The 21,329-nt window shown below is 38.9% G+C and overlaps 2 protein-coding genes across 3 annotated transcripts in view; both read left to right on the top strand.

Moving 5' to 3' along the window:
* The first annotated feature begins 245 nt into the window (after window positions 1-245).
* On the top strand, window positions 246-8,756 carry LOC117258917 (uncharacterized). Its single transcript, XM_033630158.2, has 5 exons — window positions 246-397; window positions 536-664; window positions 820-1,036; window positions 2,724-2,899; window positions 4,914-8,756. The coding sequence occupies exons 1-5, from the start codon at window positions 323-325 to the stop codon at window positions 4,965-4,967; spliced, it is 651 nt and encodes a 216-aa protein (XP_033486049.1). The 5' UTR covers window positions 246-322; the 3' UTR covers window positions 4,968-8,756.
* Window positions 8,757-11,143: 2,387 nt separating this feature from the next.
* The window catches only part of slc13a3 (solute carrier family 13 member 3), a 16,777-nt gene continuing 6,591 nt past the window's right edge, over window positions 11,144-21,329 (top strand). The window contains exons 1-10 of one of the 2 annotated variants that reach the window (XM_033628316.2): window positions 11,144-11,408; window positions 13,567-13,832; window positions 14,515-14,693; window positions 15,520-15,589; window positions 16,759-16,938; window positions 17,031-17,156; window positions 17,424-17,516; window positions 17,615-17,719; window positions 17,859-17,956; window positions 20,382-20,494. In XM_033628316.2, the coding sequence (XP_033484207.1) occupies window positions 11,301-11,408; window positions 13,567-13,832; window positions 14,515-14,693; window positions 15,520-15,589; window positions 16,759-16,938; window positions 17,031-17,156; window positions 17,424-17,516; window positions 17,615-17,719; window positions 17,859-17,956; window positions 20,382-20,494 (1,338 nt within the window). In that variant the 5' untranslated portion in view covers window positions 11,144-11,300. The remainder of the gene's footprint in view (window positions 11,409-13,566; window positions 13,833-14,514; window positions 14,694-15,519; window positions 15,590-16,758; window positions 16,939-17,030; window positions 17,157-17,423; window positions 17,517-17,614; window positions 17,720-17,858; window positions 17,957-20,381; window positions 20,495-21,329) is intronic. The other variant, XM_078169824.1, reaches the window with a different exon arrangement.

The raw sequence follows: 21,329 nt of genomic DNA, 5'->3' as shown, positions 1-21,329 counted from the left end.
CTCTGCACGCTGAACTTCCTGTGTAATATTGGTGGAGCGCCCTTTAAGTTACTGTCTAAGCCAGTTTGCTGGAAAAAGAAAAAAAATCTCCTGTGGAAAAAGGTCTGAACTGAACTGAGGGCGTTAAGGATGTGACTCAAAATTCAAATGTTTTGTTGCCCTATAAAAACACTGTATGAATATGAGTTACAGTGCTAACAGCCATGATGCATTGCTCTGAGTAACCACTTGGTGGTATCCTTTCTCAGACAATGACTCCCAATAGTACCCCCAGTTCAAATATGCCCCTTTTACAGGAAACTGTGAGCACATTAAACGTGAAATGAGAAAGAAAAAACACCTGTCGTTACAGCCACATGACGATGAAAACATGTCCCAGAAGGTTCTGTTCATTAAGGTAAGTTCAGTCTGATGTTTATGTGATTATAAAATTCAAGCTTGTAACATCTTATTGATATTTTATTGTTGTTTTCCTTCACTAGACAAACTAAAGTAGTTCAGTGTGTTGATGCTGTTTGTGGTTTGGTTATCATAGCTGCTGTTGCTGCATTACACAACCCAGAGTCAGTTTGAAATGAATGCAGACTGCAATACAAATGTTTCAGTGAAGTGCCCAGGCGTTGACTTGGGTAAAAAGGATTTCATCTCTTTGGCATGGTACAAGGTCAGTGAACCATTTCAGGATTTTAGACATAAATACTGTTAAATTTAAGCCATGACAAATGCCAGATAAAAAGTTTGGTGTTGTGTTTCAGTGACTTTCATTTAATTTGATCATGGAAATACAACAGTGATGTTTAGTGATGTTTCTCTGAGCAGTTCAACAACAAGGAAAAAGTTGGCATCATCAGGAAGGGTAAACAGAACAGCATACAGGACTACGACTTCCCTCGATCACCCAAACCTGAGTTTGGGGAGCAATACAGTCTGTTCCTTGCCCGGGCTACACCTAACGACTCGGGCATCTACGAGTGTGACATCAGTGCAAATGTAGGGGGTCAAAATCTGAATCTCAAAGTCAACCTAACAGTTCAAGGTAAGATCTAAGTTTAATTTACACCACACATAAAGCATCTGAACTGAGCCACACACATATCTGGATAGTATACCGACAAGTGTTTGATACCTCATCTCTAAATTTAGGATTTCTGATGACATGATATTTATGGCAGCTGCAAGTGAAACAGCTTATTTCACTTCTTGTTTGACAGCTAAAGATTTACAGGAAGCAGAGTGCATGTTGCAAGTATTTGGAGTCTACAAAGTGATTGTTGTTAGTAGTTAAGTTTTTCTGTGAGGTGCCTCAGCAACAATCAAATGAACACATTCAAAACTGGAATTTAACTCTGTTCGACCATGTGTCATATTTAAAGGAATACTTCACCCACAAAAAGATAATTTGCGTATCAGTTGCTCAGCCTGTGTTTCGTTGAATTTGTAAAGACACCTTTGTTTTTCTTGCATGCCTCTGGTGAACAAAGAATCTAAAAACAGAGAAACAGCAAAACCATACAAAAATAAATGTTTACAAGCTCAACATCCAGTTAAAATTGTTTTAAGTTGTAAGGTTTTAGTTTTATCTTTTGTTTGATTATGCACCAAGAATTCATTAATTCAAACCTTTACTTAAGACTTGGAAAATCAATTCAAGGAGACCCTGATTTTCAACGATGCTGAGCCTGAACACAGATATAAAAAAAATATAAATAATTAAACCTTAAATAGGTTAAAAACAACTGTTAAAATAAAATCATACAAAACAAAAAAATAACAATAATAATTTATAACAGCTAAAAGTTAAAATACAGGGTAATAAAAATGGCATGAAGTAGATGGATGGTTAAAAGCATTCACAATCAACTAAATCAAGATCTGAAATAAGGCATTTAAACAGTCATAATGGTGGCAGAGTGTCTAAATTTGAGGTCTTGTGCAGATTACTCCATCTATACAGTGCACTGTAAGGAAATGACATTTGGCCAGGTTAAGGGAAAAGGGAAGCAACAACTGATTATGTGAGTGAGCACCAAGATGATGTGAGTTCAGAGTTAAAAGGGATTAAATATAGGCTGGGGCATCTCATCAAAGCTTTATAGATAAATGAAAACCAATGCTGGTTTCGTCTCACAACTAAATGTAGCCAGACAACTCTTTGGTAAAGATATCAGTGGTGGGTGCTGTAATGATAACCAGTTGTGACCCTTAAGGCTGAGAGGTATTGAGAACTTTATCAGTGTAATCTGAATTATTCCAAATAGTTTGACAGACAAAGCAACATGATCTTTTAAATCCATCTGACAAAAAGAATTTGTACTTTAACCTCATTTCTGCATCTGCAACAGAACATGCTGAGCCACATCAAAAAGCAGGAAATACCCCTTTTTTTCTCGTTTATCCATCTCCTCAAACATGCATAATATTTTCCTTTCCACTGTGACAGTTATGCAGTTTCCATACATTTATATTCTACCATTCATTTTAAAAAGGCTACCAATGGACAAATGTTGCCTCTGCCAGATAAAATCATTACTATATCAGGAAAAAAAAATCAGTGTAGAAATTTTGTGAAATTGTCTGCTGAACTTTTTGAAAAAATGAAGTTTAATCACTGATGAGATGAAAGTATCAAACAACAGTTAATGCTGTGACAGATTTCTACCAATCTGCCCTGAAATACTGAATCTTTTTATACACTGAGTTCTTCTGTGTTTATCTAAATGCAGCATGTGTGATCCAGACTGACCTGACGACAGTGTCAACAATGACAACTGTGTCGACCACAAGTCAGCTCAACCTGACCTGCAGCAGTCAAGGGGAGGACCTGCCAGTCATGTGGAGCATCCTAGGCTATGTGGCAGTGGGCCTCGCCAAAATCATTTTTTCTCTGATCAGCATTCGGGTAAATAAACTCTATTTATCTTCACTGGGTGGATTTGTTACAGACTATGAGGCAAACATGATGAATTCAAGTTATCTATTTATTTATTGTGCAAATGACCAAAGTGCTTTCACTGAAATGAAAATAAATGGGAATGTGTAGTGGGATGATACACCCCACCCTTAGGCGGCCCTATGGGGAAAACAAAACTCCAACACTGACCCAAAATAACCGCATAAACACCTTTAAAACACTCAAATCCATGGGATTTATTAGAATCAAAACAAGCAAACAACACCAGAGGCCTCTCTCCTTTGCTGCTGGCACTGGAGCTCTTAAACACCTTCTCCATGCCAGGCACCTCGTTAACTAATGCAGCACACCTGGGCAGATCTGCAAGGGAGGGAAAAGGGACAGCAGTACAGAACACACACTCAGTCGTAACATGGGATTAATTGATGAAAAGATTCAGGGGGATATATTGGCAGAAATGTATGTTTTCTTTGGTGTATAATCACCTGAAAATAAATGAGAATTGTTAGGTTTTTGTCACCTTAGAATGAGCCATTTATATCTACTAGGGAGCAGGTCCTTGTCCATGGAGTCCGTCATTTCAGAAGCCCAGAATGGACAAACTAAACACTGACTCTAGATAGGGCTATTCGAGTTTTTGTATTTTTGCGTTAGCCACTGTAGTTAGCAGCCCCTCTGAGACAAGCAGCGTCAGAAATGCAGATTTTTTTTCGTATGAAACAGCTTCATTCACTGTTTTTACTGGTATAAGTCTCTTTCAAAATAAACGCATTACGTTGGTACAACACCACAAATTGCCATTTTTTTCACCCTTCAACAACAAACACAAATAGTCGGGTTTAGGCAACAAAAGGAAGTGGTTAAGTTTAGGAAAAAAGAACAGGGTTTAGTTTTAGAATCTTACGGAACACGAAAACCGCTCTTTCGGGTGAATGTCAGTTTGTTGGACCCATCCACCACCTCTCCCGCCCGCTCCTTAACTTGCGTCCCACTGCGTTTCACTGACTTGCAGCATCAGAAACCAAGCGCCGGATTTCCACAACTTTGGAGTGAGAGCGTGCTCTTAAAGCAGTGTTTTGAAAACATATGAGATTATTAAAACTTTTGTTTTAGAGACAAAATTACTATAAATCTACAAAATTGAATGCAGAATTCAGAGTGATGCCAAGATTTCTGTGTCTTACCTCTGTTTAGTGAGAAAAAGTAATTTTGTCATCCAGCGTTTGACATTGAAAACCCTGGACTCTACCTGGTTTGAAGGGGAAGTACAGCTGCATAACAGTGTTTCATTTAAAAACAGCCCTCTGTGGAAACATTAAAATAAGATAGGACCTAAAATGGAGCCTTGAGGAACACCACAAGAGACAGGTGCAGTGGAAATAAAACGTTTTCATTCCTAATCGAAACTCATCCAACTTAACGATGAGAATCAAATCGCTCTAAACCAAGTTGTTTTTGTAACTGAAGCTAATCTAACGATATTGTTGTCGCATCATAAACAGGTTTACTTTTCATTTCTAAAGGGTTTGGAAGACACTGTCTAATGTGGACAATTGATGGCTGAGCTGTGGTATTGGACTGCATTAGACTGTGTGGGTATAGCCTGCATGCATTATTATAAAACTGTGTCTTACTCTACCTGACACTGAAATTATTTTCTTATCAGTGAATTATTATGCAGTGTTATTTATTTTAGTGTTAGTGCTTTTGTGTTTGTATATTAACTGTGAAAATCCTAGCCTACATCCTGTGGATGAGTAATGCTCTTTCCCTGTGTGGGAATCTGACACCTACTACAATATGATGTCTGCTATTTACTCATGTTTGTGGACAGATTGTAGGCGCGCTGTCTCCTGCATTGAGGCACCATTTCCTCTAACACCAACCTGTCTCCGCCTTGAGGGTTTTTTTGTTACATATATTGTGGGTGGACCTCTTTCAGTTGAGCAGTTAACTGAACTGATTTGTTCTGTGCTGTTTTGTCTCTTTCTTGAATGTTCAGGTTATTCAAGCTGTCCGTATGAGGTCTTCAAGACGACGGCGGCATAGGTGGTGAAGCTGATGTGAGATCATGTAAATAGTCACACAAATCTCCTAAATCTGCATGTACAAGTGATTGTATTTGCGCATTTCTTCTTATTTATTGGCCTTTACTTGTTTTTTAAAGATATCTTTTTTTATATTTCCAGTAAATTGTCTTTCGGTTTGTTTAAAATGTGTCACTGTGTTGAATCAAACCACTTGTTGTGTTTTTTATAGTGATAAAAGAGGTCACCTTAACCAGAAACGTTTGAAACCATAAACTACACAGGAACAGACATGAGAAGATGTAATGCTTCTTTAGAAAAACCACCAAACTCACCATGCACACACTGCTACAGCTGTAAACCACATATGTTGTAGCGTATGACAGAAAAGAATAGAATAGAATAGCTCTTCATTGTCCACCAGGGCGGAAATTTGTCTTCGGCCCACCAGAAACAAGAAACGGATGTGCAATTTATAAAACAAGCAAATAGACAAGATCATTAAAAACACTTTAATCCTGAATTTATCTGGAAATCACTTTGTGTCATAATTAAAACTGTCACCATATTCTAAAAGAAGTACATGTGACAGACAGTTTGTAAAAAAAAATCACCTCCCTCTTACTAGCAGTGACTCTAATGGCATTTAAACAGGAGAGACAGATGAATAAAGCAAGGATAAAGTTTAATACAGAACATGGGTGAACAGGTTAACTGATGATTTGAGCTGATTAAGATTTAACAGAAAAACGTTGGCGCTTGGACACCAGAGGGAGACTTTTTCTGATCAAGGGACATCTGAATGGCAGCAAGAACAATCCCGAAACTCGTAGTGGTGGTGGTGGCGACTGATGACTCTGAGGTTGATGACTGGTGGGGCAGATGAGGCTGATTAATCTGTGAAGATTATGCAGTGATGGGGAGGATGAGGGTGCCCACGACTGCAGCATGGAGGAACTACAGGCAGAAAAAAAAACTTATTTAAAATGAGAAGCACTAAGATGATAAGCTTACAGAGAAGGTGTGTCACTGTATTAATGGTTAACTGTGAATCAGCTGTCAGAACAGCTGATGACTCAACAGTCCCAGACAATGACAGCTAGAAATAGTGAGTGAACGTATGTAAGGAGTGAATGGCAGAACGTATGAGAGATAAGTTACAGGCCTAAAGTGGGATTTATACTTGTGTGTCAGCTCTATGCAGAGCCGACACACGTGGTCTACGCTGTTGTGAGCATTCATACTTGTGCTGTGGTGTGTTTGTGTCACTCTGCAGTTACACCTCCAAAATGTAAGTCGGCGGTGGGTTCCGTGAAGTGCTGTAAAGTTTAGTTGATTCAAAACACACAATTAAACACACATTAAACATGGCTTAATAGAGACAATTTCAAACACAAGTACACAAATCATCTTCACTATAACTCGCAGCATTCACAGACAAAGCATTTGTGTTAATACGGACACATTTTCCACTCAAATAAAACATGCTAATGTTATTAGCACAAGCCTATGGCATTTTACATTGTATATATTAGCCTAGCGACTAGTGGACTTTTCCTCTGCTCATATGAAACCAGGGACAACAGCAACATTTAACAAAGGTAAAGTTACAAAATTTGGCTCCATTACAGCTCACAAGGTTCACTAACAAAACAACTGTCTTATACTAAACACGTTTTCCAAACAAATATAACATGCTAATGACATTAGCACAAGCCTATGGCATTTTACATTATATATATTAGCCTAGCGACGAGCGGAGCATTCTTCTACTACGAAGCCAGTATAAATCCCAAAGTATAAATCACACACACAAGACTTAAAATGCTATTTTGTGGAGGCTTTATTGTCTTCACAATTTATTATTTCTTATCTGTTAAGTAAAAGTTAATGTAAATAAAAGCTTCCTTTCCACTGAGGGAAAAGGTTTCAGCTTACAGAGATAGACAGGAAGTCTGTGATGCTGCGACATGTAATTAAATATCTGGGGAGGTGCACATCAGGCTATGGAGAAGGGTTCGGCGTAGGCTCTATGTCGACGCAGAGCCCTACACCATAGGTATGGTGTCAAAATAAATCCAGCATAAGCATGAAAAAGTCAACATGTTCTTATCCTGAGTCGTCACATATTGCCGCTTTGTCAGTGGCCTTTCATGTCACATATTAGGTTAGGTATCCTCCTGCATCTGTTGTTGAAGTTCTGGGATGGTACAACCAATGCTGGGACATCAACAAAAACACATGGTTAGATTTAGAAAAAACAACAACTCTACATTCATGCAGGAAGCAAACACCAGGCTCCCACATGAAAGTTCAGGGTTTGTTGAACTCACCACCACCACCACCCCTCCCACCCATCCTATAGGGACTTTCCAGCTCCTTATGTTGTTACTGGCAGTATTTCAATATGAGACTCTCAAGCAGCGTATCATACTGCTGCAAAAGGTGCTGTATGGTCGTGTTATGAAGTGGCGCTGCCTGTCTGCATATCATATTGCTGCAGCTGATGCTGTTTGGGTTGTCAGGGTTTCATAACACCGTGAGAGGTTACATTCGGCCAAGTTACAAACTGACACTGCAAAAGTGGCTTTTAGCCTTAGGTGACTGACGGCAAAATCACTGACAAAGCAGCGGTATTTGAGTTTTATTTGCTAGAATCTGCAGCAGCACACCGAAAACAGCCAGTTCCAGCTGAAGAGTTTCTAATGCAGCCGTCAATCATGTCAATCACTGCTCGTGAACTGCAGTCAAACTGTCAAACTAGGCAGTGCTGATCAAATATGAGTCAGAATTCTGTCACTGCATTGCCTTTTACAGTTTGAATGCTTTTTAGAAACATATTTGAGTGTACTGTTAAGCTTTAAAATAAGGACAGTCAGTCCAACCAGTGGGCAGGGCTTGGTACTTGACTGTATCCAACATGGCGGCACAAACCTTCTCATTTTACAGCTAAACAGTTTCTAAAAATGTCTGAACTGTAAAATAAGAAACCAAAGTTTATAAATATGAGATTCCTTAACTCTTTATATTGACATCATTTTCAGCCTATATTCTTCAACAGCAAGAGCAAATTCTTGGTATTCAGTTATGGTTTCTGGTTTTGGTGTGATACTCTAACGCCAGGGCCACACTGCCTGCGAAGCGCAGCGCACTGAAATTCTCGCGCGCGCCGGAGAACCTCCGTTCACATCAGACGCGCATTCCTCCACGCCGTCGACAAGCAATTCTGCTCCCAGCTGTTGTTTTTCACTGCCTGGCATGACACATTTGCTCGCGGCTCACGCAGAAAATAGACCAGATGCCGAACTGATCGCTGCAAATCGAGAGCCTGCTGCGGAGCTTCCCGGCACGGTGAGGCCAGTGTGGGCGCCGAAAGGAAACTGCCTTCACTTCTCGGTGCTTCGAGGCTATTCGCGGCGCTTCCGTGGGCGGTGTGGCCCTGGCGTAAGATTTTCAGTGGCCACCCCTGTGAAAAAATCCTGGGGGCGCCACTGAGGCCAACTAGGGCCGAGCTGATATTGTAACATTAAATGTATGTGTTTACATTGTACAGACATTTAAACTTCTGAGATGCCGACAGTGTTTAACTGATAAAGTGCAGGAAATTATTCATGTTTTTAACTGTGCTGTATATAAATGTAAAATAATGCATTTACTTTTTATTATAAAACTCAGTAACCGCATTGCACACCTTACGGTTTTCACCCACCGCATGTTATATTTCAGTTCCTGTCAGAAATCAGCAACTCAAAAGGAAGTGATACCACTCTAGAGAGAGTGGCACCACAGACACCAATAAACATATCAACAAACCTTTATCAAATCTATATCTGTCATTATCTTTTAAGCATCTCATGCCCCTGTTTCACACCTTCTGTGAGAAAGCTGACGGCCTCTTGAGGTGAGAAGTGAGGTGAAAGTGCAGCTCAGTATTTAAAGACGCTGTATTCATGCTCTCCAGTCTGTATTGACTTGCTCAGTCGGGGACGTAAAGAAATCCAGCAGCTTTTATCCTGCAGACACCTGCAGTAACAGCCAACGATCACAGAGGAGGGAACTTGCATCTACCACTGAGTTCTCCTCCTGGTTTACAAAGTCAGACTAATACAGGAAAGGCATTAAATGGATCAATGCCTTTTGAAAATATTGATTTGAGATCATAAAAGAGGCGAGGCGTCTCACTGAGAGCAGCTCAGCAGGTACAGAGCAGAGAAAAATGTGCACAGATCACCACCTACTGGCACATCTTCAGACAGCACAGTGTTGATATACTGGTATGATGATAACCATATTTAAAACTTGATATCAATTGATATCCTGTTAATAAAACACATATGACAATATCCTGTAAATAATCCAGCACCTCTTAAATATTTTCCTTTTCTTTCTGTTCTCACTCTGTCTCCCTCTCCATCTCCCTACACTCATATTTTAATGCAATTAATTTACCAAAAGAAAGACAAAATGCCCAATAAACAAAGATAAAGATTAAATAGATTGATAGCATTGTTATTATTATTATTTTTTTAAAGATATCATGACAGTATTGTTATCATGAATTATTTTGTCCACAATAACAGTGCAGTGAAAATGTGATATTGTGCCAGCCTTAGTCTAAATAATTTCAGTCTGTGGGCTTTAGTCTTGGAATATGGTGTGTGCGTGTGTGTGTGTACAAAGTTAAACAAAGCTAAACAAAAAAAAAGTAAAATGAGCTGAAAATTGTCTTTATTCTCTCCTTATATGATGAATTGATCATTTAATTTTAAAATGAAATCACAAGCTCACTAAAGAAACAATAAAATAAACAATAAATAAAAAGAATAACACATATGAATTGATTTAAAGGCCCAGTGTGTAAGATTTAGGGGGATTTAGTGGCATCTAGTGGTGAGGATTGCAGATTGCAACCAGCTGAAACTTTATTCATTGTTCTTTGTTCTAAACAAACAGATCAGGTGATTAAAACTGGTAAAAACACTGAATAAGGTGAGTTAAGTTGCACTTAACAAATCAATGTTTACCTCTGTGCTCACCTTTTTTCTCACATGATCAGGAGGTTTTTACCAGGAGCCTAATTACCTGCAGAGGTTTCTTCCTCTACAAAACAAACGGACCAGGTGATTTAAACCGAAAAAAACATCTAGCAGTTTCACATTTAAAAAATTAGTGTCTTTTTTTTTTTTTACACTACTCGGCTCAAAAGAGCTGTTAGCTACAGTGGCCGATTCGAAAACGGAGCCAGTGTTTGGTTTGTCCGTTCTTGGTTGCTTTAGAACCATGGCGGACTCTGTGGACAAGGACCCACTCCCTATGTAGATATAAACAGCTGGTTCTAAGGTAGCAAAAACACAATTCTAATTTCAGGTGATACACCACAGAAAACATACTTATTATAATATATTCCAAAAACCTTCTCATTGTTTGAGTGACTAAAAGAGCTAATTTTTCGATTCTCTAAAATCGCCTTGAAGTTTTTCCCACCATGATCAGCTCTGCCAGTTTCAGATCCTTCTGTAGATTATTCCAGAACGAAGGAGCTGCATGTTTAAAAGCTTTTTTGCTGAGTTCTGTTCTCACCCTCGGGACCAGCATTTGTAGAATATTATGAGAGCGAAGGCCATATTGATTTTGGTTTCTACACATGTATGTAGACAGACAGGAGGGAACCAGGCCAAGAATAGATCTATATATAAAAACCAACCAGTTTGAGAGCCTGCGGACATACAAAGACGGCCATTTAGCAGTGGCATATAGAGTACAGTGGTGTATGCGATTTCCACAACCAGTAATAAAGTGCAAAACACAATGGTACACAGTCATTGCATTTGTCATTACTAACTAAACTCGACTCAACAACACTGACTAACGTCATACAGTAGATAAGACATCTCAAATTTTCACTTTAAAGAAAATTATATTCTGCTATCCCTCTCCCCTCTTCTAGGTTAAGAGCCAATGTCTTCCATCCCTACACACACCCCTGCTCCTACACATTTATTCACTGATTCATCATAGCAAGGTGTTCTTTAAAGTGCACAGAGAAAAAAAAGTGGTGTCACAAAAATTTGGAGATCAAACAAAAACACACGATCCTGCAGCACCCTGTTGGCACGTGCAAGGTCGTGTGCAGACGCCGTCCCCACTTCCCCAAAGTGCATCCCTTCTCTGGGTTTTGTGGGAAAGGCCTGACAGACAGCTCTGTCCCTCTTAACTATTTGACACCACCCTGCGAGGAGTTAACCTGTATGACGGCGTGTGGTTAATCTTCGCTGGACTGGGACAAAGTGCCTCCTAACAGGCTCCTCTCAGCCAGTCTGGAGCTCCTTCTCCTCTGAACGGACCCAAACTTCACTGCGGAGATGAAGCTATCAGTGGTGTCCAAGAAGCTGTGGTGCGTCCACAAACAGCTGATCCTCCTGCTCACTCCACTCGTGTTCCTGCCCTTACTTTTTACCCTGCCGGAGAAGGTGAGTGATTTCTATGCTAGATTAGATTTTCTCATGAATAAACCTAATGAATGAATTCATCTCATGCAGGCTCAGTGGTGGAAGAAGTGCACACATCTTCTAATTAAATAAAAGAAATATCATGATCTGAAAATAATCTATTACAAGTAAAAGTTCAGAATTCAAAATGTTGCTCATGTAAAGTAAAAGTGCATGAGTTTTATCAGCCAATTACATTCAAAAATTAGCGTAATCATTCTGCAGAATGGCCCAGAAAGTTCCATTATCATAGAGTAGGGGAGACCGGGGACGGTTGTAACATTTTGGACATTATTGTCTGTATCTTGGAGCTCTTTTAAGACAGTATGTTCAAACTGTGTTATGTGTGCTATTAAATGCTGTAGGTGTTACCTCTGTAACAAAAGCAGAAAAGGCATGGTTTGGTCTTGGTGTGTGTGTGTGTGTGTGTGTGTGTGTTTGCTGCACTAATGGAATAATAGTTAACTTTGACAAGAGTGTTTAATAAAAGCTATGTCAAACAAATGATAGAAAAGACCAGTTGATGAACTGATCATTTAATTTTAAATAAATAAATATATTTTTTTTTAAATAAATGAAAAGAATAGCACATATGAACATATGAAATTACATTATTTCACATGCTATTAACTTACCCAGACATTTGTGGCCACACTAAGCTTACTGTACAGCTAACAGTTAAAACATTAGCACTAACAGATTACATGACAGATATCTATATAGACACATAATACATGTGACATAAGTTTGATGAATTAAACTTCAAAGCAGGCAATGATATTACATTATAAACTTGGCTGTGTCTGCCACAGGGTGCTAATTCCTCACATAAAGAATAAGGACTAAACTGAGCATGTGCAGAGTGAAAGTGTTACAACTACAACTCTCCTCCATATCCTGTTTTTATTGTGTTTTATCATAAACAAGTACATATGGGAGAGATTTAATTAGAGGTGTAGTACTGCATCATACCATAAATCTTAGTACAACAGCTCAGAAGTATATCACATGTTTTTAATGTAAACAGAAAGACAAAAGATGAAGTGGAGTAAAAGAAAAAATACAATATTTCCCTTGGTAATGTAGAATGGAGTAGAAGAATGAAGTAACTTAAAATGGTAATATTCAAATAAAGTGCAAGTCAATACATTAGCTGTGGCACTAGTCTCAATGTATTAGAAGAAGAAGAAAAAGAAGAGGAAGAAGAAGAAGAGGAAGAAGAAGAAGAAGAAGAAGAAGAAGAAGAAGAAGAAGAAGAAGAAGACATACTTTATTCATCCCTGGAGGGAAAATCAGTGTCTTCACTCTGTTGCCATATACACACAGGCCTGAAATACATACATGTGTTAAATGGAGAGGTGTCAGAGTGAGGCTGCCTATGGACAGACACCCCGAGCAGCTTGGGGTTCGGTGCCTTGCTCAAGGGCACCTTGGCAGTGCCCGGGAGGTGAACTGGCACCTCTCCAGCTACCAGTCCTCACTCCATATTTGCTCTGGTTGGGGACTTAAGTGGGTGACCCTCCAGTTCCCAACCCAGGTCCCTGTGGACTGAGCTACTGCTGCCCCAATTATGTTTACATTAAACCAGGGATTAGTGATTTGCAATTTTGCCGCACACACACTGTACACTGTTCTTTATGCATTTTATTTTAGTTTTATTATTTCTTACACAAACATGCCTGTTCATGCATGTGGATGCATTTTTTGTTCTGTCTGACACACCCTTGTTACACACGTAACGGGGATTTGAGTGTCCACTGCCAGAAAGTTTAGAACATCAAACACTGAATTTCCTGCATTCTGATGAATTTTTCTGCATCAATATATGCTGTAAATGTCTTTAATTTTTGTCCAATCAAAAGTCCTCTCCTACTGTCATATTTGTATTGTGGGGAGGACAAATGTTCTTAATATTAAGGGGGGGTGGCCCCTGTGTACCCCAAGAAATCTACACCTATGTAGAACACACACACACAATTATTATTATTTTTTTTTAAATAATGCTAAATTGCTGACATTCTCAAAAATATACTGTATAATCCATCAGCTGCGAAACACAGTTTATGTTGCCTTCTTTTTCCCCCTGTGACATTCTGAGGTTTGTTCAGACATTAACGGCCACATGTTGCTTATCTTTTAGGAGGGAAAATGTCTTTATGTGGTGGTGCTGATGGCTATGTTTTGGTGCACAGAGGCCCTCCCTCTGGCCGTCACTGCGATGCTCCCGGTCTGCCTCTTCCCAACACTGGGAATTCTGCCATCCAAACAAGTCTGCCCTCAGTACTTCCTGGAAACCAATTTTCTCTTCCTCAGTGGTCTTGTGATGGCGTCGTCCATCGAGGAGTGGGGCCTGCATCGCAGAATCGCCCTGAAGGTCCTCACTATTGTTGGAGTGAAACCAGCCTGGTGAGAAAACTTATAGGAAAGACATTTAAGTGATGATGATGATGATGATGATGATGATGATATTTTATATTTTTCTTATTTAAAACAAATACTGCAACAATTCTCAACATACATCATCGTGCTGCGGATAATAATCACTAGAGCACCCATTGTGTATTAATCCGCAGCTGAAAATAGTCCCCAACAAATACGCTATTCACTCCTGTGTGAGTAACAGCTGCTTTAGGAGACCGTATAGGATGTTTAATAAGAAAACTATATATTTGTGGCCCACTTTAAAAATGCATGTCTTCAGTCTTATTGTCATAGGCACAGTAGGGAAGCTGGGAAGTGTTGAACACATTGCTGTAGTGTTGCTGTATAGTTTGTGTATCCCCCGTAATTCGCATCTGCCCCAAAACATAATGAATTTTTTACTTGGCTCAGGCTACACTTTTCCACCAAGTTACATTAAAACTGGACTAGTAGTTTTTCTGTAATCCTGCTGACAAACAGATAAACACACAAATGGCACCAAACACATGACCAACATGACGGAGATAATTAAAAAATATAAGATATCGCCAACCCTATCCTATAAGTGAGAGTGCTCCTTATTCCAAAAAGAGTATCTTCCAGGTCAGCAGCCATGATCACGATTTAAGTTACTACTTTGAGATCTTGTGTTGAATTATTTCCCTAGGCTCATCCTGGGAATGATGCTGACCTCGTCCTTCCTGTCCATGTGGTTGAGCAACACCGCCACCACAGCCATGATGCTCCCCATTGCTAATGCCATCCTGGAGAGTCTGTTTGGAGACCTGACGACCCTTAAAGAGAAGTGCAAGTCAACAAATGACCCTGAGAATGACATTTTAAATGGTATGTTGTTTGTCCTTTACCTGAAATGGAGTGTGACTAGTTAGAGCTGCTCTAATCAATCATTTGATTTGAACAATGGATGAAATGTATAAAGTGACAGGTATTTCATGGCCCACATTTTTACTTTTTTTTTGTTTTACTTGCGGCGGCAGGCAGCTAAAAAGCTCTGATAAACTCTCTGAGCACTACCTGTTCAGCACCTAACAGACAGGCAGACAAAGATAGCAAGTAGCTGGTGAACACAGTGGAGCATTTATTAGCTAATGACCCAGATATTTTCTCAGGAGATGGTGGAGACCAAAAGCGGAGCTAAAAGAGAGTAAATTTTAATTACATTTAACAGGTGACCAGAATCATGACTCCAAATAAATGATCATGTTGTTCTGTAACTGCTGGATGTGTAAATAAGCAAGAGTTTGCTAGAAAAATCAACTTCATAAGGTGATCATATGTCAGTCTTGTGTTTACAGTTTTTCTGCTGTCCCCAAACGACCAAAAAAAAAGAAGCCTTTTTTTTATGTCGTTGTCAAAACATGACCTTACAAAAATGCGTACGCTCACAGCGAAGATGATTGTATTATTTTAACTTTGTCCTCAAAACTTTTTAATATGTAATCTAAGTGTGAACTTTGTACAGTTTTTCCAATACAGTGAGTCCTCAGATAAAAAGTTAAATATTCAAGGGGTAAGTGATTGATGATGCTGGAGGGGAGCTGAAGTCTATATGAACATTACAGTGGCCTTCATCCCCCCAAGAAAGAGCTGAAACTCATGATTCGACTCATGTACAGTACCTGACACAACTCTTTGTTTCACTCTCTTTCAGGTCAGTCTACTGTAAAGCTGCAGTCGTTGCCCTCAGTGCCCACTGAAAAACAAATTCTGTCAATAGATGGGTGAGAAAAACATTGAGAAAATTTGCCACAAACATCCTTCAGATGGTGTTTGGAAGTTTTTTTTTTTTATAAAGGAAGTTCGACATTTTGGGAAATATGCTGTGTTTTCCTACCAAGAGTCACCTGAGAAAATTGAAACCACTCTCATGTCTGAACGATAGAGTAAATGACTACAGCCATTAGCCAGTTAGCCTAGCTTAGCATAAAGAGTGATAACGAAGAAGCAGCTAGCCTGGTTCTGTCCAAAGGTAAAAAACAAGACTACCAATAGGCCTACCTAATTCTCACTTATTAACATGTTAAAATGTTGCTTATTTGTTTTATGGATGTTTAAAAAAATATTAATTTGCTACCTTCAAACAGAATGAGGCTAGCTGTTTCCCCCAGTTTTCAGTCTGATGCTAAGCTAAGCTAACCAGCTGCCAGCTGTAGCTTCATATGATGCGTTCCATTTGCACTGGGCAGTCAGAATTTCCAAGTTCCCTGTTCCCCATAACTATCCCACAATGCAGTGCGGTAGACAACAACGTTCATAATGGACAGTGCCCGAAACAGCTCTGTCACGTTAATAGGCTCCAGTTTAAGTGACTATGTAAGAAGTGTAAGATTTCACTTTTCTAGAAATGATATAGTTTTACAATTATTTTTAAATAGCTGGTAGAACTAAGGTTGGCACAGATTACCATGGTTACGCATCTCCATCTGGCAAGGAAGCTCTCAGGAAGGGATTTGGTAATTACCATTCAGCTCTGTCTGAATGTAACAAAATCCAAGAAATAGTCTGACATAACGTCCTGTAAAAACTACCACTTGTCGCTATTTCACTTTGTTTTTGTGCAGATTTTAAAAATGAGATATAACGTGTTAATTATTGATCTTTAGAGGTGCTGGTACGTGGATTTTGTTAGCTTTGGTCAGAGCGAGGTTAAGTGTTTCCTCATGTTCTCAGTCTCTGTGCTAAGCTAAGCTAACTGGCTGCTGGCTGTTACTTTATATTTATTTTACAGATATCGTTATGGTAACGATCTTCTTGTCTAACTCTCACTAAGAAAGTAGATATCTGTAAGTGTATTTCCCAAAATGGTGAAGTCTCATGTTATGTTGTTTCATCTTTTTTTTGTGTACCTTCCAAGTTCATAAAGTGATAGTGTCTCTTCAAACTTCAAAAGGACGGATGGGATGGAGCAGAGTGACACAAGGACGGCAGAGGAGATCCGATCGGAGGCGGAGTATCAGATGAAGGTGTGGAAAGGATTCTTGATCTGTATTCCCTATGCAGCAAGTATCGGTGGGACCGCCACGCTGACAGGAACTGCACCAAACCTCATCCTGATTGGACAGCTGAAAAGGTAACTTGCAACATTTATGCAGTGAAAACTTTGCATCATTAAAAGTAATCCTTTTCCAGCAGTTTGACAAAAAATTTCCTTCTGCTTTACAGCTACTTTCCAGACTGCGACCTCATCAATTTTGGCTCTTGGTTTGCGTTCGCTTTCCCGCTCATGCTTCTCTTCCTGTTTTTGGGATGGATTTGGATCGCCTTCCTTCACGGGGGATTGAATATGCGGTAATGGCGTCAGACGGTTCCTTATTGCAGATTTAAAAATTGTATGCAGTCATGTTAAAATTATATTTGTTCGGATATCCTTGCCATTTCTTGCCAAGACAATAAACACCAGATTTCATGATGGTTTTATGTTGATATGAGGAAAAATGCTGATAACTGTACATTCAGAGTTACCAACTTTTGTTTCTCTTCCTAAATATGCAGTAATGTTCCTCTCTCATTTCCTTTTCTTGAAATATGTCTCACATGTGGTTTTATTTTATGCAGATTATGTTTCACGAAACAGGACCGGAGAGCCCAGGCAGAGGCCAGAGCAAAGGCGCTAATACAAGAAGATTACAGAAAACTAGGGCCAATAAAGTGAGGACTTGTGTATCTTCAAATCTCATGCAATATGAGGTGAATGAGTAAAGTTTTAATCACAGAGCCTTTTTACTGACTCTCAACTTCAATTTCAGTTTTGCAGAGGGAGCGATCTCTTTCTTTTTCATACTGTTTGCCGTTCTGCTGTTCACAAGAGATCCTAAATTTGTCACCGGCTGGTCTGTTTTTTTTAAAAAAGGGTAAGAAAGGATGAAAACACAAAGCAGTTTGCTTGTCAAAATACATTTTTCCTGTTTGGAAATGATCACAGAATCCATGTATTGAGACGGTTGTTAATTATCTATCTCTGTTAATGATCCCCACCTCGTTGTCCTGCAGGTACGTCTCAGACGCAGTCACTGGTGTGATCATTGTCTCCATATTGTTCTTCTTCCCCTCGCAGAAACCTTCGCTGAGCTGGTGGTTCGACCCTCAAGGTCAGTGAGCCATCTGATTACAAAAATAAAATAAAATAATTAATATGTAATCCAGTATTTTAATAACAGTGATAATTAGGTTGTTGTATAAATAAAGAAATGCTGTAAAAATATCAAGGGGTATAGCAAATGGAAGCAACCAAGTCAGCAGCTTGTGACGTTGCATCAGGACGAGTTAGAAGTTAATGCTGATGACCAAATATTTGTTAAAGTTTCAAAGACATTATGTCTCCAGAACAACTACTGCAAGTACTGAAAGTGAGGTGAGGAATGTTAATAATGTAGATTAGAGAGTCTTAGTAAATTTCCTGTCTGGAGCTTAAACTGTAGAGTCTCTGTTTCTGTGATTAGAATAATCTCTCAAAACTATGTTGTCACACTTTAGGGTTTTTGTGTGTGTGTATGTGTGTATGAGCATGCGTACAAACTGTTCGCACATGTTATGTGTGCGCTGGAGACACGTGTGAATGTGCAATTGTGTATATTATGTTCAGCTGGTCAAATAAACCACTGGACACAAGCACAAAAAAAAGAAAGAAAGAAAAGCAACTCATGGGGCTCATTTGTCCCTCTCAATGTAGGCTAGGCTTTTAGAATAAAAGAGAATACCAGAGTGCAAAATTGTCTTTATCACACCAAAACATTCAAAATCAGTACGTAATCATATTGTTCGTATTTGAAAACATTATCTGGAGCTAAACACGATTTTCCAAACATGGCAGGTGAGGAGGGGTCACAACCAAAGACCAATGATATATAAAAACCTGTAATGTATAGAGCTGTATCTCACTGGAACAATTTGATATGGTTTATATCTCAAGGAGCTACAGCAAAGGGTTTTAAAAGGCAGCTAATGACCTGAAAACATGCCAGTAAAATATATAAAATAGGTTTCCTTTCATCTTTGTATGATGGATGTTAGATGGACTGAGATTGTTAGGGTTTCTTTGAATGTATGATGTATGGGTTATGTATGGGTTTGATGCAATGGCAATGTTGTAATTTAATTGTGTATTGCATAAAGTGAAAACATTTTTGAATATGACTATATGTAAAATATCTGTTATTAACAACCTGGATAATCCTGTGTTGCGTGGCTTGTATGTTAGTGTACCTAACCATATTACTAACCTGTAACTGCACCTTTAAAGATTTTATTAAGCTCTATGTAATGACTGTTGTATTGTATCTGCATTTACTGTGTGTTGCTGCTCTGTGTGTCTGCATGTGATGCTTAGCTGTGTGCTGTTGCTTCATGTTGCTTGCATGGCTTTTTGCGTTAACATGCTGGTTGTTGTGCTGTGTTATTGTATCGTACGTATTGTATGTTGTGCTGTTTGTTGTTTATTTGCATGGCTTGTGTTCTATCTTTCTGTTCCCTGTTGTCATTGCTGTCTTTGTCCTGTGAATTTTATCATCTGAGAGGTTTTAAAACATCTTGCCAAAGGACTGCAGTTGAAAATCATCCATTTGTGTTGTCCTTATAAATAAAATAAATGAAAAATGAAAACTAAATTTGAATAGACCAAATCACAGTGTTTATTCATAGTAACTTCCAGGTAGAAAATCCTTGCGTCACGTACATTAAAATCAAACAGTGCTGAGCAATCGTGGCCTCGTTAAACTAGTGTTTAGCCTCCTAAAAATGCTCACCAAAAAAAAAACATATCAGTTGAAGTGAATGCTATATTCAGAATACTTTCACTGCTTTACCTTGTCTTCAGACAGCCTTGTCCAGTGGGGAGTTGAAGCCATAATATCAAAGCCATCAGACTCCACTAACAAAAACAATAATTTCACATAGCAAAACACTGAGTTGCTGGTCTACCGTAGTACCATTCGGTTAATGTGTAAGGTAAAGTGGAGCAAATATTTAAATGTAGCGTACTCTTACATGGATCTGGATTTTTCAGGTGGCTAAAGTACTTTTTGCTTCGGCCCTGTCCACAGCAGTACATTGTTTAGCTTCTGTGCCAGAAGATTTCAAAGATCAAAGATGATCAAAGATGACAGCAAAGTCATCATCAATGTATAAAACATACAAATGAAATATTTAAAACAAATAATAAAACATAAACACATAAAATAAAACTCTGGGTCTCCTTTAGATTTATAGTTTCAGCTCAAATTACTGCTATGTTGTAAAAAATATGAAAACATGCCATTAGTGAAATCTTTTGGAGCTGTGACATGGACCCACTTTGTGTACAGGAAGTAAACAAGACATTGCTTATGCTGTTCATAAAGTTGTGAACTACCAATTTAGAAATTACTGAACTGTCTCATATTGAATCAGCAGACACCAGTGATATCGTAGGAAACATTGTGCTTATAAAACATCACTATGATTTTATTATATCTGATATAAAAACGATGTATACGTAGAGGTTCTTCATTGAGTGTTTTCTTCCATGTTTTTCCTCAGCTACAAACACTCCTTATGTCCCTCTCCTATCGTGGAAGAAAGCCCAGCAATCTGTTCCCTGGAACATCATTCTGTTGCTCGGAGGTGGCTTCGCTATGGCAAAGGCTTGTGAGGTAAACATGCTGGCACATAATGGGCACTGTAATTACGTTAGTCATAAACTTATGGAATGAAGGGAGGTTAGGCTTTCATGTTCTGCCATGTTTCTTAGTTTTACATTGTGGGAAATATATGTATTTGGTTTCTTGCCAAAAGTTAGATCAAAAGATAGATATAGTGCCGCTCTCTTGTCTGTGTGATTAATGAAGCTACAGTCAACAGCAGATCCATCATGCTTAGGATTAAGAAACTGGGGGAAACAGGCTCTGTCCAAACTGAACATAATACACCTACACTAATCATCACGATATGCCTATAGTTGGGTCTTTTGGATAAAAATGAGAAATGTGGTTTTATGGGGAGTTAGGTGCTAGAATAGTTCTTGGCTGGTAGTTGTGACTTCCTGGAGTTTCACAAGGTAAAATAAAAGAAGGAAAGGCCATATGTTCGAGGAGACAGTCTTTGGTGTCAGTTCTACTTGAGTCCATGGGGTGAGCACAGCAAATCACACTTCAACCCATCGTATCTTTGTTGTTTCACCTTTGACTGAAAAATCCTTCACCCAGATTAAAAAACACACATCACATGATGCTAACTGATGTTTTTGATCTAAATGTGTGATTCGTATTCCTTGTTATTGGTCTGAAAACAGATCATGGCTCTGTCCATCAGCTGTATATACCTAGCTCAGCTCAAGCCCCTGTGGGGTCCAAAGTAGCTAACCTACCTACTGTTAGCAGATAGTATTGAAGGCTACATTTATTTGATTATCAATAACTAATCAACCTTCAAACTGTTAATCCATCCATCCATTTTCAATGGCTTATCCGAAGCCGAGTCGCGGGAACA

This window comes from Epinephelus lanceolatus, chromosome 8 (assembly GCF_041903045.1).
Source record: "Epinephelus lanceolatus isolate andai-2023 chromosome 8, ASM4190304v1, whole genome shotgun sequence".
Lineage (NCBI taxonomy): Eukaryota > Metazoa > Chordata > Actinopteri > Perciformes > Serranidae > Epinephelus > Epinephelus lanceolatus.
The sequence above is the reverse complement of the archived record's forward strand: the minus strand, read 5'-3'. Positions and strand labels throughout refer to the sequence as shown.